Below are 18,704 nucleotides of genomic sequence, written 5' to 3' on the forward strand. Positions count from 1 at the left end.
ATTCAGGAGTTGTGCAGAAGTTATATTTTTATGGAAACGGTGATCATTTTTTAGGATTCGTTGATGAACACAAAGCCAAAAAAAAGCATATATTTGGACCAAAAGTCTCTTCTAACATTATAAATATGTTGAATGTCTCTTGATCAATTTATTATCATTTATTTTCAAAAACAAAAATGTTACTGATTCCAAACCTTTGAACAGTAGTGTACTTACAAGTATTGGATTGAGGAGGATTCTTTTCTTATAAAAACTTTGGTAACAGGGTTGAACGTTGAGCTTGACCAACAAATTTATGTCAGAATTGTGAGGTTTCTACTTGTGAGATGAGACAGAACAAAATCACCATTTTCATGGGAGGCTACACAAGTCTGAGGATTTAAACAAGCTACTATTCATGCTACTCTAGGTTTATTCAATGTTAAACAAGTTTATATAACATATCTAGTAGTCCTCACTACTAAAAAGCAAAGATTTGCCATGCTTAAAGTATTGGTTCAGCCAACTTTAAAAAGCTCCAACTCCTTACCATTCACAAACATAAAACACCTGCCAGACAGGCCAAAACTCCACATTTGAGAAGTATTTTGAGAATCACTCAATTACATGTTTAGGGAAATAACTGACATTTTACCAAAAGTGTTCAATCGCAGTAACGTGTCCCTCCGAGCACCTGCAACCACAGTAATTGCGAGGCGTGCCCGTGTCAATCATATTGCCGTCTAATAACGGTCGGTTCTGTGTTTCCTTCCCATACAGCTGGTGAGATCACGGCTGAAGAGGTGGACAACGCCAGTCAACTGCCTAGAGCTGATGTGGCTAATGCACTAGGGGGTGTGTATAATTAACAGAGGACTGTGTGTTGTACGTTTCTAGAAACTATACTCTGAAATTCAGACATTTGGACACTCCAAGAAACAAGATGAGGAGGTTAAACCTATGTTTATATACTGTGTTTTAGTCCAACATTGTATTACTACCTAAAACCTTACTCTCTAGAGGCATTCAAAGTAAATCCATGTAATGTCTGCACCACTTGTATACCCAAACAGAAAAGCAAAAAATAATGACTTTTGAAGCAGTTGTAGAGATCCATCTGCAAACTAAATGCATTAAATTGCATTAAACGTGACATTAAAGACCTTCATAATGTTACAAAAGATGATTGTTTATTTTATTTACTTTTTAACGGTCTATTCATCAAAGGATTTTGAAAAATATGCATCACGGTTTCAACATTGATAATGATGAGATTGTTTCTTGAGCAGACATTCAGCATATTAGTTTTCTGAAGGATCATGTGACTATAAAGACTGGAGTAATGATGCTGAAAATTCAGCTTTGCATCACAGGAATAAATTACATTTTAAAATATATGTTTTTTTTTAAATGGTAATAATAATTTAAAACAATACTATTTTTACTATATTTTGAGCAAATAAATGCACCCTTGTTGAGCATAAGAGACTTTTTTCAAAAACATAAAAAAAAAAAACTTGAATAGAGAAAAAACCTTGAATGGTGGTGTTTTTCAACAAGAGCCAATGTTTGTGTGGTAAAGGATACAGAGCACGGCTTGAGACACAGGAAGCCACTGGCCACAGATGGCACTGAGGAGCACTTTGGGGTCCGAGTGTTTTAGGTCACGAGGCATGACTTTTATCCCCAGAGAAGTCACCATCTTCTCCACCTTTTCTTTGTCCCTGGAAATATGAAAACGGTCAAGTGGGATGTACAGTGTACATATACTGTATATATACAATGTCTTGCCAAAGTACTCATACCCCTTCATTTTTTCACATTTAGTTAAACTACATTAAATTACCCTTTTACACATCAATCTACACTCCGAACACCATAATGACAAAGCAAATAACTGATTTGTGGCAGTCCCCCAGTCCCTGCTTTGAGTCTGGCCACTCTGCCATAAAGCCCAGATCGGTAGAGTATTGCAGTGATATTTGTCCTTCTGTAAGTTTCTCCCATCTCTATATACACTCACCTAAAGGATTATTACGAACACCATAGTAATACTGTGTTTGACCCCCTTTCGCCTTCAGAACTACATGGCATTGATTCAACAAGGTGTTGAAAGCATTCATTAGAAATGTTGGCCCATATTGATAGGATAGCATCTTGCAGTTGGTAAGAAGGCATGATGGACCCATGTTTTCATTCTGTTTATGCCAAATTCTGACTCTACCATCTGAATGTCTCAACAGAAATCGAGACTCATCAGACCAGGCAACATTTTTCCAGTCTTCAACTGTCCAATTTTGGTGAGCTCTTGCAAATTGTAGCCTCTTTTTCCTATTTGTAGTGGAGATGAGTGGTACCCGGTGGGGTCTTCTGCTGTTGTAGGTCATCCGCCTCAAGGTTGTGCGTGTCGTGGCTTCAAAAATGCTTTGCTGAATACCTCGGTTGTAACAAGTTGATATTTCAGTCAAAGTTGCTCTTCTATCAGCTTGAATCAGTCGGCCCATTGTCCTCTGACATTGACGTCATCACATTGGAAAGGTCACACGCAACGTAGTCGGATATACCGACCCACTGTTTACAAGTTTGGAGTAGGAGGACCGTTCAAAGTTATTGTATGTTGGATGACATATATTTATAAGTATTTGTGTCAGTTTATAGTTTAATATGGTCCTTACACACGTCACCTGTTCAATATGATGACGTAATGCGTGGCACATCTCAGAGACAGTACAAGACGGGCATTATCTTTATTTATTTATTTTTTTTAAATGACTGATCGTTTCGCTAGATAAGACCCTTATTTCTCGACTGGGATTGTGTCGAACCTTTGAAGCTGCATTGAGACTGACATGTGGACCATCAAACCGTTGGTTGCCATTAAAGTCCCTAATATGGAGAAAAATCGTGGAATGTTTTCATCAAAAACCAAAAAAGAATGTTTTTTTCTTGGATGTAAATTATCAGGAAATTTTTATTTGATGTTGAACTACCCCTTTAAGGGGTACGAATACCTTGGCAAGACAATGTATATATTTATTTACGTATTTGAATAATGCGCACTGATGAATTGTGCACCTTTAGACCGTACATACATTCATAAAGTTTGTATTTCATACAAATGTTAGCACTCCTAAGGTCCATTTAATACCATTAGTGTTATGTTCGTATTACTTACTATTATAGTATTAATTAATATTTTAAATCCATTTAAATTTTCATCAAATATATCAATTTTTATTTTATTTCAGATTTATTGCAGTTAACAAAAACTCTTTTTTTAAAAATTTAAGTTAACAATAAATAACAACACTGATTGCCATTTTGCCTACTAGAAAGTTTATATTAAAATGTCAAATATGCCCAGCATCTTTATTTTCAGTGTGGACAGATAAGTAATTTGTTGGTGTAAACTTGTCATATATATAGACAAATATGTTCATACAGAAAGTTACCTTGTAGTGACCACAGCATCATACATACTCCAGATGTTGTCCAGGACAAGCTGCACAAACAGAGGTTTCTTTCCTTTGGACTGAGAAGTGAAAATAAGAAAAAGTTGATGAGCGTGATGTCCATTAAGACAGTATATAGAACAGAGTTAGGAAATATCAATTTATATGAAAAAGAGAATGCATACACAAACTAAGACATTGTGTAAGCGGCCCAGAGCCGCTTCATTAGTTGCCTTTTTGGACATATAAAGAGCTTCTAATGTGACTGAATGGGGTCAAACTCCATTAACATCTGAGCTCAAATGAGTTTAAAGGCTTAAGTTAGGCTTGACTCTGTAATCAATGTTGTCGTCTGGAGGTCACGTCGCCCTCCATAACCAACTCTGAATGAGATCTGTCTGACAGAGTGGAATAATGGCAGTGACTGATCGGTCTAGGTTGAAGACATTGTTTCGTCTGAGCATTGTGCGGCTGGCGCCTGGTGGTCCAAATCATCTGGCAACTGCAGATTGAGGCATAGCTCTTCAAAGAGTTCATTATTCAGATCTTCGACCTACATTACTATAAATATCTCAAACAAGAGTGTTCTTATTTACCAATGCACAAAATGCAGGGCCAATGACAAATGAGCTTCAAAATATATGGTTATACAAAATCTTTCCAAATCAAGTTTAAAACACACACTCTATAAATATACTCAGAAATATGGATAGTACAGGATTGTGGATCAATAAGTTGAACCAACTTATGTATATTGAAAAGGCTCGTTTTAACCTAAAACAGTGGTTCTGTGTTATGCTGTTTCAGAGCTGAATCAACATGCAACACAAACGTGGTTGTCGATGGTTAAAGGACAAGTTCGGTATTTTACACTTAAAGCCCTGTTTTAAGATCGTTTCTGATGAAATAGAAATTTGGACACTGCTGGTCTGAGAATTTTCGGTTTCCAAGGAGTTGGACAAAAACTACGATAAAACCTGTTATTTTTGTGTGAGCATATCAGTGAACACCCCAGACCACTCGGTGAGTTTCACGTCTTTGTAAAACAAAAGTTTAATGCGTTTTAGGAAGGTTTCCCCCTGAGGTGGGGGGGTTTCGTTATAACCGTTACTGCCAATCACAGTATACAAATAAATGCAAGAAAGTTGTCCAATCACAATGTTAAATGGTGAACATTAAAGTCAGTGGAAGATTTTCTGACTTAAAAAAGCACAAATTTAAGTAAAGTAAAAAAAAAAAATTAACATGAAACCTGTGCCTTAATACTTTTATTCAGCAAGGAAACATTAAATTGAGCAAAAACATTTGGATTTCAGTTTCAGTTCACTTTCTCTTGAAAAATCCAGATCCCGGTTTCCAAAAAAAAAAATATTAAGCAGCAGAACAGTTTTCAACATTGAAAACAATAAGAGGTATTTCATGAGCAGCAAATCATATAGAAGACTGGAGTAATGATGCAGAAAATTCTGCTTTGCATCACAGGAATAAATTATATTTAGAAAAAAAAAAATTAAAATAGAACAGATTTATTTTAAAATCTAATTATATTTTTATGTACAATATTACTGTTTTTACTGTATTTCGATCAAATTTGTGAGCATAAGAGACTTCTATCAATTTTTTTTAAATATATATATATATATATATTTTTTAAAGTAGTCTACTTTTTAAAGATAAATGGTATTTCAGAATTGTTATTGCAATTTAATTACGAAATAAAAAATGAGTCCATCACAGAAGTGTAGAAGTCAAATCACCGTATAATTTTCATATTTTATTTATTTCATTTTTTTGAATAATAGATCCAAACTATGAGTGTCACATTATTGACCCTTATAACACTGTAGGTCTGTTATGTTCGGATTAAAGGATGTTCCACAGTTCCAAAGGATGTTGAATGTCAAATCCAGAGAATCTAATGGAGGGCCTCTGCTATCACATCACTCACGTAGCTCTTTCAGCCCACTTCCTGACAGTCCCTCAAAGGAGGACAGCAGACACATGGGCTGATTATGAATTAACAATTACAGACATGGTCAAACCAAGTATATATTGTAAAAAACACTCTATAGCGAAATTTTCAGTTTAAAAGTATTTAAAGCACCACAATATAGACCTGTATTAAACAATGCACATAATTTTTTTTTTTTTTTAATTCCCGGGTCTACTACAAAAAGGTGGTACAATGCCATAATGGTGGCATAAAATCATAATATCATGGTATTATTACCATGCTTTAAGTATATAAACCATTTACAGGTGTATTATCTTTCTGAAATGATTGTACCTGAGCTCCCTTCATGATTTTTTTGGCTTTGGCGTTGAGGTAGAAATCGCCCCAAAGAGTCTTGAGCAGAACCCAGAAGCGGATGCCCATCTTCTTACTGTACATCTCAGCAAACTGATGGATTCTATCAGAGCATTACAGAAAACACAATTCAGCATCATTATTTGCACTTGTCATTTGCTATTTTATTCCATCCCGTTCAGCATGGTGCCGATGACACGCGAGTTTTGTAATGATATGATAAAAATACAACATTTTACAACAAAATTCAAAATGCCCAACGTCCAAAATAGCTGATCTATCAACTCAGTATGCTGCATAGAATTAAGAGACCAGTTTTATGATTTTAGCCCATGTAAAGCACATATCTAAAATCATCTAACCAAGACGTGATTACATATTTATAATAATTATGTCTTTACATAAAAAATCTGAAGCTTAAACTGAATTGATTTACATGTCCATGACATGTGTAACTAACTAGGCCACCTTTCTGTGTTCTACAAAAAGAAATTTCACACCCAAACTTTTGTGTTTCTGATTGAGATATTGATGTCTCATTTGAATATGTTCGTCAGCCTTCATGGACTGAACAAAAATGGACTAAAACAATTATTTCTAGGCCATATGATAATATAGCGTCAGTGAAAATTAATAGAAAAATGAAAAAATGTAGACTTTGGTACTTGTACAGTACTTTCACTTTCATTGTATTGGAAAAGAGCAGGTCAGACATTATCTAACAACACATTTTTTGTTTCACTAAAGTAAGAACATACTACAGGGTTTGGAACGGCACATGTGTGATTAAATGATTGATGAACAACTTTTTGAGTGACCAATTCATGTAATCAAAAAATGCAAATTGGTACTTTACTCTGGAGTGTTTTTACAGTATAAACTGTGTTGAATGTGGTGTTCCTTAGTGCAAAAACATCCTCATGCTCACCAGAGTGCTCTGTTCTATTTGCTCAGCTTTTAGAAATGTCCACCTACACCAGTCATATTAGTACTTTAGCACTTATTTCAAGTATCTAAAACCACAGTTATGCAACACCTCAAAAATGTACATTAGAAGGGTGGGGAGTCCTGATGTTGAAATCTAGTATAGTATTGCCATCTTGTGAGCCATCGTATGTACTACAACCAATCCCAGGATGTAATGGGTGAAAGCCAAACATGTAAGCTGCTTTTAATAAAAGCATTAAACAAAATGTAAAGAAAAAGTTTCAGAAATAGTAACACACGTACCTGAAGCCCCAGCCGTCTATAGCACTGGCAAATACCACATTTCCCCGGTCAGGACTGAAGTAGAGGTCCGAGTCATCAGTTTCCTCAAAACCTGCACTCCAGTCGTACACCTGATCTCCGCTGTCGTGCTCTGTACAGAGCTTCTGAGCTTCTGCGTTTTTCTCCGCTCTCTCCTCCAGAACTTTAGAGGTGAATAACGTGCCGGTAACTGCGTTCACCTATAAAATAGGCAGAACCAAATATTTATAGCAATAAAGTAAATTTCAAGCCAAAAACATTTAAATTGCTTATATTTAAAAGGATATTAAAATATACTTTATTCATGTGAATGCAAAACTGTCACATGATCTTTCAGAAACCATTCTAATAAACTTCATATTATTATCAAATGTTGAGAACAATATTTTGTGGAAACCGTGATACATTCTTTTCCAGAATTCCTTGATAAACAGATCAGAATTTATTGTAAATTAGGGCTGCCTCTGACTAAAGATTTTTCTTTTGAACTAGGAGTCGTTCATTTAAGCCACCGTCGACTAATCGCATGTTTATATGAATGTAATGACTTAAATACAGTATATATGGGGGGAATAATAAAAAACCGTTACCATATTGAGACTTTTATAGGTGTAATATATAGCCTATTCCAGGCTGAAGCGCACACATAAAGCTTGTCACAAAGCACAATACAAATTAATGATTATGAATGTGTTGGAAAAAATAGCAAGGATACATTGTGATTAGTGTTGCAAAGATGAAGCTGACGATGCTGACTCACCATCTCCGCAGTAGACTATAGTGGGCATGTCTTTAGAGAGATTACATAATCAGAGAATATTTAAATTGGTTAGTTTAAAAGAAGAAAGTTCAAGCTTTCTATAAATGTATTTTCTATATTTTTGTGACATGCACCAGTTCACAGACGGCAGAAAGCGCATCCTGTTTTTGTTTTTTTGGTTTTTACAAAAGCAAAACATTTTGTTGTTATTGTGAGCATACACAAATAAAAGAATTAGTCTAATCTGTATGACCAAAAAGTGAAGGAGTATTTAAATTTGTCTCCGCTGTTATCGGGAACCATGCAGTAAACATGCAATACTTTATCTTCTACACTCCACACAAACACTTTGATATGAGCCTTATAATAGCGCACTAGGTTAACATTAGATCTAAAATTTAGTCGACTATTAGGGAGCAGCCCTATTGTAAATAGAAATCTTTTTAAGATTATAAATGTCTTCTCTTTACTGTCCATTTTGATCAATTTGACGTGTCCTTGCTGTAAAAACAATGTATCAGCAAACTATGTGTAAAAAAAATTAAGAAAGAAAGAAAATCTTACTGGCCCCAATAAAAATTATATAAAAAACAATATATATATATATATATATATAAAGATTTTTACTCTATAAGTACAATTTCCATTTAATACAGTATAAGTTGACCTTATAAACAAAATAAAATGTCATAAAAACATGTAATAAAATCCATTTTTTTGTTTGTGTGATCCATAGGTTCAGCCATGTTTTGGAGCTCGGACTCACCTGCTCTAATATTTTCTGCAGGTGAGCGTACGCCTCCAGTGAAGTGAGTTTCAGCTCCACAATCAGCCGGTCAATTTTGTTAATGACAAGAACAGGACGAATATTCTCCAGCCAAGCTTGTCGTAAAACAACTTGTGTCTAAAGCAGAAAAGAACAAGATGCTGTTACAGGATGATGTGGTGTACAGCCTAAAGATCTGAGACATCTTTTTCACAGCTATTGTTGACAACCAGATTCAAAATTAAAGAAATAAAACTGTAAAAAGCACTATATTTTTCTATATATACAACAAGGACATAACCAACACCGTTTTTGGTGCTGAAGTTGTAATCAGAGATGCAATTACATGAAATAGTAATGGAAATTTTTCTATTGTATAAAATATGAAATTAGTGACCAAATAAAAAGCGCATAACGTTATGTAATTTCTACACAGCCTGTATAAACACAATATAACTTATACAGTGAATATTGATAATGAACACACACTCATGTCATGGATTATACCTGCGGACACACTCCCTCAACGGCATCAACAACAACAACGGCCCCATCACACAGTCTGACGGCAGTGGACACCTCCGAGGAGAAGTCCACATGACCAGGAGAGTCGATCAGATTAATGAGGTAATCATTTCCTCCTGCAGTGACAAAGATACAGTTCTTCACAGCAATACATGGTGCTGAATCAGTAAAGCTACAGACCACGATGGCATTACCTGTTGTGCAATGTAGTGAAATAGCGCTGGACTTCATTGTGATTCCTCTGATCTGCTCATCCTCCCTGCTGTCCAGATATCGTAGCTACAGGAAAAGTTACAGAAAATGGTATTTCAGATCATTCTTTATATATATATATATATATATATATATATATATATGAAGAGTTCAGATGCAAAAGCCTCTAAGTGCCATTTGAAATTTTCTTCTAAAATGATCATTTTTATCAAGCTTATATATTTAAGTTCAGTAATTTCACTTAAATGCCAATGAAGATTACCTATTAATTGTCATTTAAGTGAAATTACTGAACTTAAATATACAAGCTTGATAAAAATGGTCATTTTAGAAGAAAATTTCAAATGGCATTTAGAGGCTTTTGCATCTGAACTCTTCATATATATATATATAGATATATCATATATGTATATATATGTATATATTTATTTATTTTTTAGTATCCAATTATTTTATGATATATAATGATTTTATGGGTAGTTATTAACGGTTATGGTTGGAGTAGTTAGGCCTACTGTTTGTGTTACATGAAAAAACATGCATTATTATTTTTTTAATAATTTTCCATGAGTTTGCAAACCAGTCTGAATGGCTTACAGGAGTAATTATTGACTCTCTATAGATGACTCACACAACTGCAGATTATGATATTCGACTTAAAATTATTTAAAACTGGTGGCAAATTTGTGAGGTTAGTTATACCTATATCTTTATATGACGTGTCATTTTAGTGTGTGGGTATACTGTGTATGCGTGTCATTCTTTCTTTATAAAATAGTATCTAATAATATTAATTTAAATGAACTTTTATTTTTATATTTATAGCTTTAATTTTCAGTTCAGTTAATGTTTTAGTACATTTTTATGTACTTTTGTCATTTTTATTAGTTTACTTACTATTATTTAACATACAAAACAAACATAAATGCATACATTATGTGTGTATATATATATATATATATACACACACACGCATAAATACAAACATACATTATATATATATATATATATATACACACATACATACATTTATATATATATACACTTTACTGTAAATACTTCCTTAATTTTTCTTGTTTTTGTATTGTATTGCACTGCTGAAAAATGCCTTAGCCTCACTCTAAGCATTTCAGTTGTACAAATTATCAAAGCATTTCAGTTTGTACATCATTATCAAATTATACTGACATCAGTACATGACAAAATTGAAACTAACCTTAAACTAAAACTAGTAATTTGAGTACTTATTTTTTATTCCATTTATTTCTAATTTCCATCAAAGTGTTTTAAGTTTTTCATCTAATATTTACATTTTATTTTATTTATACTTTATTTCAATTAAGGAAAGTGATTTTTTACATTCTTGTCATTGTCAGAGACTAATTATAATAATTTGTATCTGATTGGAATTTGTATCGTAATTTGAAAAACACAAAATATGTTGGAAAAAAGTATTAGTTATTGTGTGGTCTAATCACTGATAATTTTGCTTTAGGTCCACTTACCTTTCCGGCTAAACGACTGGATATAATACCATTACTCGCCACAAGACAGTCGGCTAAAGTCGTCTTTCCTATGGGCAACACACATTTACAAATACAAAGTTTTAAGTTTTAGGTACGATTTTGAGGTAGATGCTTGACGGTTAATAAAAACAAAGACCTGACACACATCAGCATACTTCACACTCACCGTGATCTACATGAGCAAGAATACACAGATTTCTGATCTGTGACGTTTTCTTCTGCAGTGCAATTATCTTCTCCAAACTTGTGTGACCCATTTTTTGACTTTCTATGAAGATAAGGTGCAGAACATGAAGATCACCTTTAGTACAAATACATTAACAGCAACCCCCAAAACAGACTTAAGTCACTTCAAACATATACAGTACAATTCAGTTCTCAGTACAGTAACCACAGATCTGATCCCTTTGGTTTTATTCTATTAATGCTTCACCACTCATCAAGTATAAATCAAGTATTTTTAATTTATGTTGTCATAAAATAGTGGTGGTTTGGAAACAATATTACATTCTGAAACTGAATAGTTAAAAATTATCTTAAAGACCTGACAGCAGCATCAGATAATTAATTTAGAATAGTATGTTAATCGGTTTCATCATTTTAAAACCTTAATAAAAAAAAAAAAAAGTTGTCTGTCTTTTTTAAACGCTTCTTGGTTTGACTTTTTTTTTATCTAGCCTACAGCAATTGTCAAGTGTGTAGAAATAATGTATCTAATGTATAAACAACTGTGGGTCGATCAATTGCCAAATGTCATTCAACCCAAACGGTTGTTCCAAACCCGTGTGTGTGTGTGTGCCGTGCGTGTGTGTGTTGGTGACAACTGGAACATTTCAGAACATTATTTCTCAGATTCACTTATTCATAGACTCATCTGACACAAGCAGGTGCAACTTTTCAAAACTACGTCTGCTCAAGACTGACTGACTGACTGACAACAAACTGCAAACTGAACATTCATCGCAAACATATATAACAACGAATACCAGTGAAAATGCAACGTATATTCAACGGTCCATTAACTAAATTAACTTATGGAATATATGAAATGACAACAGATACTCACATGTTTCCTCCAGTCCAGGAAGCACAAATGAGCTGACCGTCGCAGGCGTCATACGTAATAAGTTACGCTGCGTCATCACTAGGACGCTTCAAACAGTAGTTGCCGGGGAAACGGGACGCTTTACATTGCAGCGTCAGGAAAGCAGCGAGTGGGTGAGTGAGGAAAAAAGTCGTCTTTTTCCCTCAATAACTCTACGAAAATGACACGGCTCTGTATCTGTAAGATGTGCAGTTGTGGGTAAGAGTATACTAGTTAGTGTTTGTTTATTGGTTTGTGTCTGTAGTAAGTTTTGAAGCCCGAGAATGTGTTTTGAATAATTAATGCGTGACTTAACGTTAACTTAAGTTAGCGTTAACGTTACATGGCAAGTTTGAAAGAAAATCAAGCAATGGAACAAACTAATCTTGAATGACAGAAAATTGCAAATACTTTAACATTAAATTATTATATTACATTTTAATTTCATTTAAACGTTATTATTTTATTTGGAATTCGTGAAGAAAATATCAGGTGCTTATTTAATGTAATCATTTTCTTTTTGAAGCACTGTGTGTGTGTGGTATAAGGCTTTAGCTACAGAGTTAGTGACAGAGTTTGTTGTATAAGTTAGTTGCCCTGGACTACACAAACAGGTAGCTACTGCAGGTAAAGTTACTGAGAAGAATCTCGTGGTGAAAGACCTATTAATCAGTTTCTGTCTTCTCAAAAGCATCAATTGTTTTTAAATAAAGGCCCTCTGCCTAAAATGTTTCTCCATTACCTTCAGCCGTCACCGTTGCACACACCAGCCCACGGCACTTTACAAGAAAGCAACTCAGACCAATGTGTTGTCAGAGTACTCGGAGAAGTATCCTGCCTATAAAGGTCACACTCGTCCCAAGAGCATCAAGCCCCAACTGCAGTATAAAGCTCACCAGGGCACTATGGACGGAACAACAACCTTCAGGTACTGTAACTTTACATTCTGGGACTGAAATAATACTGGGGAGTACTTAAACAAAAATGAACTTATAGTAAAGATGTTTACATTGTCAAATAGTGTAATTATTCATGGCTAATCTTTAGTTGAATAATTTACAATTTTAAACATAAACAATAAAGTGGATCAACCAAAGTGGCTTCTTCTTCTATATGTTTCATATAACCTAAAACATTTTTTTTTCTCTCAGGATGGACTATATCCCATATCCGGTCACCCGTCGTCCTGGGAGGCAGCAGGCCGAATACAAACGCAGGCCTGGAGAGATCGACTTACCCACCATACCCACCTATGCAGGTAATGGCACTTTAGGTCAGTTAGGTCATGTGATGATTTCTGAGCATACAGTTTCAGAATACATACTGAACAAGTGGAGCATTTATGAAGCAACCTCATCTATTTGCTGTTAAATCAAATATATTTAAAAGTAAATGTATTGATGTGGCAGACATTTTTATACAGAGCAACTTATAAGGAACATGAAAAACAATTTACCCTTCCTTTCAAAAGAGTGCAGTCAGTAAGATTCAATTTAGCTTATTCATTTACAATAATAACATTTTTATTCATTTTTGATGCATTAATTAATCATAAGTGACAGTAAAGACATTTATGTTACAAAATATTTCACTTAAATGCTATTCTTTTGAACTTTCTATTCATAAAAGAATCCTGAAAAATCAGTTTCCACTTAAATATGAAACATCACAGTTTTCAACATTGATAATAAGAAGCGCCAAAACAGCATATTAGAATTATTTCTGAAGGATCATGTGACTTGTTTAAAAAAAATCTTACTGGCCCCAAGCTTTTGAATGGTACTCTATCATAAAAAGCAAAAAGAATAATGCAGTACTCAGTACAGTAAAAGCTAGACTAGTACACAAGTGAAATGCAGAACATTTTTTAATAAAAAGTTATTATAATAAAGGCCCATTCACACCAAGAACGATAACTATAAAGATAACAATATTGTTCTGTTTATTCTAAACGCATACTTTTCTGTCACTTTAAAGGCTCAAGCTCATCACAATAAGATGGATTCTGATTGGTTTGATGTTTTTATATCGTTCATCAGCTAGACTTCAACGATATTGTTTCTCTGTGCTATTATCGTAACAGCTGTAGTTTGCTATTCTTTAAAGGTGGGGTATGTGATTTTCTTTTTTGACCATTTTTTTCAAAATCACTTGAAATCACATTCCCAACCCACTTACAGCCACTGAGTTAGAAGCACTGAAATGAATGAATGAAATTAAGCAATTTAATCATCTGTGGAACGGGCAGGACTCGAAAAACTCCAGCCAATCATTTCCAAGACCACCTAGAATCATTGGACAGAAAATGCATCAATCAAACGGTCGTACCATACCTCCTCCCCCCATTCCCCTCGGCGCGTGTCCCCTTCGTGCGCATACTCAAAGCTTGTGAGCCAGTCACAGTAAGTGCAAGTCGCCCCAGTACAGAGAGAGAGAGAAAGTGCAATCTGATGCATCTGAGTTTTACAGATGCATGATTGCCCGCCCATGTTCTTCGAATGGGTGGAGTCAGGGCCAGCGTTGGGGGAAAGAAGGTAGGAACTTTTGAGTTGTGTATTTTCAAAATCTGCCGGCCGTCTTGCAAATCCCATACCCTACCTTTAATATAAAGAATGGTTTTTACAACTTGATCTTTATCGTTATCTTTATAGTTATCGTCCTTGGTGTGAAAGTGTCTTAAGTGCCTTTGTTTGTTAAACATTTTGTATGATGTTTTTAAAGAGGATTTTCGTCCGTGGGAGATCAGCAGACGGGAATTAACTAAGCCTGACACAACGTATCAACCTCCTACAGCAAAGTTTGGGAATTCCACCACATTCCAGGATGATTTCATCCACCGAGGCCTCGTGCCACCACGTGAGAGTTTCAAGCCCTCAAACAAAGCCAAGCTATCTGATGCTCCTTTTGAAAACATGACCAGCAACAAGTTCACATATGTACCACACGCTCTAGAAGCCCGTTACACTAAACCGCCAGAAGAGTACAAACCCAGTAATGGTCCTTTCCAGGACCTAACTACCCACCGACAGGACTTCCAAGGCCTGCCGAGTCAGCTGACCAAAAGCTGCAAGCCCGTGCCGCTCAAAGTGACCTCCAGCAAGCCCTTCCAGAGCAGCACAGAATTCCGGGAAAATTTCCAGCAGTGGCCCGTCTCCTTCCGGCAGGTGCAGAAGTCGGTGGAGTACACCAGTCCCACGACACACATGGACCTGACAACCACCTCGCACACCGACTACATCAAGCACCAAATCCAACCCTTCCTTTCCGCCAAACCTTTCTCTCTTCCCATCAAGTCTTCCAAGCCCTTCCAGGGCAACACCACCATGAAGGACGACTTCCAGCCGTGGGTGGCCCAACGTCAAAGCGTGATCCGGAAGCCAGAGGAAATCCAGCGAGCCAGTGGGAAAATGGAAGATATGACAACCTTCAGGGCCCATTTTGTCCAGCATGAAGCCCAGCCTAGTCTCAGCTTCAAACCCCAAAATGCACCACTGCGGACTGATGTTCCCCTACAGAACGAGACCATGTACCGCACGGAGTTCACGCCCAAGAGGATCAGCGTGTGTCCGGCCAGTTTCGAGTCACCACCAGGGTTTGTTTTCGATAACTGCGATGATCAAGGACACCGTTTCTTCCGCAAGATGTCGTCCACTGACAGGATCGAGACTCCGAAGGAAATGGTCTTGACTGCTTAAGAAAGTCATCATGTTATTTCTATAAAAGATGGCAAACTAGAATGCAATATGATCTCCTCAATTACGATTTAAAGGGTCAATGGGTCAAATTACTTTTCAGAAAACACTGATTATGTGTATTTTACAATTTTAGCTAGTTTTTGATTTCACTAGGATGAAACTGCTGTATAATAGCAAGCACTATAAATGTCAATCTATATAAATCAGTTTTTGACATAAAATCAACAATATTCATATATCTACACCACCGTTTCACTATACCTTTTTTTTTTTAAATTAATACTTTTATTCAGCATGGACACATTAAATTGATCAAAATTGACAGCAAAGACATTTATAATGTTACAAAAGATTTCTATTCTCTTTTGAACTTTCTTTTTATCAAAGAAAAATAGAAAATTCAACAAAAATATTATGCAGCACAGCCGTTTTCAACATTGATAATATATAAGACATGTTTTTTAATCAGAATATCAGCATATTAGAATGATGTCTGAAGGAAACGAGTAATGATGCTGAAAAGAGAAATTTCACAATATTACTGTTTTACTGTATTTTTGATCAAATAAATGCAGCCTTTTGAATGAAAGCGTAGCTAACCACATAAAGCACAATTTAAACATTACACATTTGATTGTATTACCCACAATATAGAATAAAAAGGGAACAATAATTATGAGGATATATATAAAGTGATTGGTGAAACTGTATTTTATTGTATTTGTATCACATAGACTGTTTGCAATATTGACGTGAATAGTACCAAAACTAGCGCTTCCTCAATGGAATCATGTAGCAATGCTTTCTCCACATAGCAATAAGATGAAACGGATTAAATTCATGGATAAATTCTGTGAGTGGCTTATGTACAACATTTGTTGATGCAATTAAAATACATGCATAAAGGCCAGTAGGAAACCATTATATTAGAGATATGGAAAATCCTCTTCAGGTGTTATAAGTACGTACGTCTGTGTTGCGTTCAATCTTAAATATGGATAATACAGACAAACTAAACCAAGATGTAAGAAAATAAAATCCAAACTTTCTACACTCAATGTACAATATTGCACTTAAAAACACATTATATACAAGACATATTTTACAATGTAGCACTTTGTTTGAACACAAAACGTACATCTAAAAGACGGCTGAAGAAATGTGACTTTTATGGCACATGCCATTTCAATCAATCAGCGGGTTTTCTGTCATACATTCTACGCCCATAGTAACATATTCTCTGATAATAAAGTCAACATGAAAACAAATTGAACCCCTTTTACTTCCTTAAAACATGCTAGTGTAATCCAATACAAAATGTATTGTTCACAATTCAAAATAGCTATAAATAATACCCCTCTGCAAGAAATGACATCACAGGCACTTCTCAAATGGAAGGCTGCATCCTAGGGACGACTTCCAGCCAACATCATGATCCGGAAAGAGGAAATTTATTTTTGGAAAAATATTTATTATATATTTTTTCTTTCATTATTGATCGTACAGAGGTCAAAATTATCGTACAAATACGATAATTAGGCTCAATCCCAATCCACCCCTTGCCCCTACCCCTCGGTTTTGCACGTTCACGTCTAGGGGTAGGCTGTCCCAATTCTTGTTGAGATCGAGGGCGAAGGGGTAGCCTTCGAATCTGAGACTTTTCAGAGGCACGCTCCAAACGAAGGGCTACGAGAAAGTTCACAGAATGCATCGCAAATCACCGGCGAGATGGCTTCGTAAACAGTTATACGGTTATGAACATTTAAATTAAGCGCCAGCTGATACCACCATTAATACTATAGTCATTTAAATTAAGAAATCGTATAATAAATTACCTTTCCGAATCAGGAAAGACATACATTTCGAGGAAAGAATGTTATAATCCTGTAGAAAATCCTTAACGGCAGAGCCATTGCAGACATCTCGACGTATCGGGTTAATTAAGGGTTGTTCATTTCGAAGGGGAATATTTCAACCCCATAAGGGCCAAGGGGTACACTCGAAAACAAGGGGTGAATTGGGATTGAGCCTTATCGTACGTCTGGCAACACTGATCAGTCTGTGTTTCTTACATTATTGGCAGTTTAGAGATTAATTTACGTCAAAACAAAAGATAACATGTATGCCCTTATCTCAGAAGACATTAATTTTGTCTTACATTTCATAATGAACTCAGTTCTTTTTCATCAATTGGAATGTGCGCAAAGGATTGTGGGTGATTTAAGGATGTGAAGGATACATTGATGCATCCTTCATAATGAGCTGGATGAAGGATGCGAAACGAAGGCTGCCTTCCAAGGATCCTTCAAATCGTGACGGCGCACGATATGCTGCCTCCCGCTTGAGAAGCACTCCACAAAATCCTTTTTACTTCTTTAACGTCGTCCCTCTGACCACCTGAATCTATTAATCATCCAAACAAGTCCTAATGGATAAATAAAATGGGCTGCGACACCATTTTATTTTGACTTTAAAATGGGTTTGGGGGGGGGTTGTCTCTTGGTATACTTGAAGCTGTGTACAACTGATATTAGTATCAGTGCATTATGTATACTCAAGATGCTTTTATTTTAATTTCCTTCACATTGGTGAATGGTCCAATAAGACTGTCCTCCCATATCCACAAGAAAAAATGCTTGTCTCTTAAATTAATACACATACAATATCACTTTCAGGGCAAGATAAAATGAAATATGCAAAGAGAGCTGGTGGAGAGACAAGTCTCAAATCTCAAGTGATTTTCTCTTTGGACTTCTGATGATTGTGGGAAAGCATCCAGTCAAATGTTAACCAGAAAATATTCGTCTGCCACCAGTAGACATCTTTTAGGGCATTCACACCAGGTGTCCAAGGGTTTGCACGATTTTAAACAATATTCTGTATTATGAGAGACAATCAGTGCAGTGACTGAAAGGGCGTCTGTTAGTTTCGCCTCTGGTGCTCACTAGGTGGCGCTAGTGTCCTGTGAGCAGGTCTGGCAGCAGCGTTGCCGGTACAGATCCACAGGGCAAAGCTTGAGACGTTTCACCACAGGACAGTAGTGGGTTCTGTCCGTACACTCACCTAGAGAAGTACACACAACAAAGGTTATTTAAAGGGTTAGTTCACCCAAACATGAAAAGTCTGTCAGTATCTACTCACCCTCGTG

At 35.7% G+C, this 18,704-nt stretch overlaps 3 protein-coding genes across 6 annotated transcripts in view; 1 reads left to right on the forward strand and 2 right to left on the reverse strand.

The window, feature by feature from the left end:
* The window catches only part of efl1 (elongation factor like GTPase 1), a 108,600-nt gene extending 96,679 nt beyond the window's left edge, over nt 1-11,921 (reverse strand). Inside the window, exons 1-10 of one of the 2 annotated variants that reach the window (XM_089129715.1) lie at nt 11,844-11,921; nt 10,944-11,045; nt 10,757-10,824; nt 9,233-9,317; nt 9,021-9,154; nt 8,514-8,651; nt 6,970-7,187; nt 5,719-5,842; nt 3,432-3,511; nt 1,567-1,703 (exon numbers count right to left, since the gene is read on the reverse strand). In XM_089129715.1, coding sequence (XP_088985841.1) covers nt 1,567-1,703; nt 3,432-3,511; nt 5,719-5,842; nt 6,970-7,187; nt 8,514-8,651; nt 9,021-9,154; nt 9,233-9,317; nt 10,757-10,824; nt 10,944-11,034 — 1,075 coding nt within the window. In that variant the 5' untranslated portion in view covers nt 11,035-11,045; nt 11,844-11,921. Of the gene's footprint in view, nt 1-1,566; nt 1,704-3,431; nt 3,512-5,718; nt 5,843-6,969; nt 7,188-8,513; nt 8,652-9,020; nt 9,318-10,756; nt 10,825-10,943; nt 11,046-11,843 lie in introns of both variants that reach the window. The other variant, XM_089129714.1, reaches the window with a different exon arrangement.
* On the forward strand, nt 11,872-15,603 carry saxo2 (stabilizer of axonemal microtubules 2). 2 transcript variants are annotated; one of them, XM_089129716.1, is made up of 4 exons: nt 11,872-11,995; nt 12,610-12,789; nt 13,013-13,119; nt 14,583-15,603. In XM_089129716.1, exons 2-4 carry the CDS (start codon nt 12,767-12,769, stop codon nt 15,554-15,556), a joined length of 1,104 nt encoding a protein of 367 aa, XP_088985842.1. In that variant the 5' UTR covers nt 11,872-11,995; nt 12,610-12,766; the 3' UTR covers nt 15,557-15,603. The 2 variants fall into 2 exon arrangements, with proteins under 2 accessions (XP_088985842.1, XP_039514358.1); XM_039658424.2 differs by having other exon boundaries at nt 11,952-12,080.
* A 522-nt stretch (nt 15,604-16,125) lies between these two features.
* The window catches only part of adamtsl3 (ADAMTS like 3), a 165,272-nt gene continuing 162,693 nt past the window's right edge, over nt 16,126-18,704 (reverse strand). For both annotated transcript variants that reach the window (XM_039659427.2, XM_039659425.2), the window contains exon 31: nt 16,126-18,619. In XM_039659427.2, coding sequence (XP_039515361.2) covers nt 18,501-18,619 — 119 coding nt within the window. In that variant the 3' untranslated portion in view covers nt 16,126-18,500. The remainder of the gene's footprint in view (nt 18,620-18,704) is intronic.

Source organism: Pimephales promelas, chromosome 1, assembly GCF_988280905.1.
Source record: "Pimephales promelas chromosome 1, fPimPro1.hap1.1, whole genome shotgun sequence".
Lineage (NCBI taxonomy): Eukaryota > Metazoa > Chordata > Actinopteri > Cypriniformes > Leuciscidae > Pimephales > Pimephales promelas.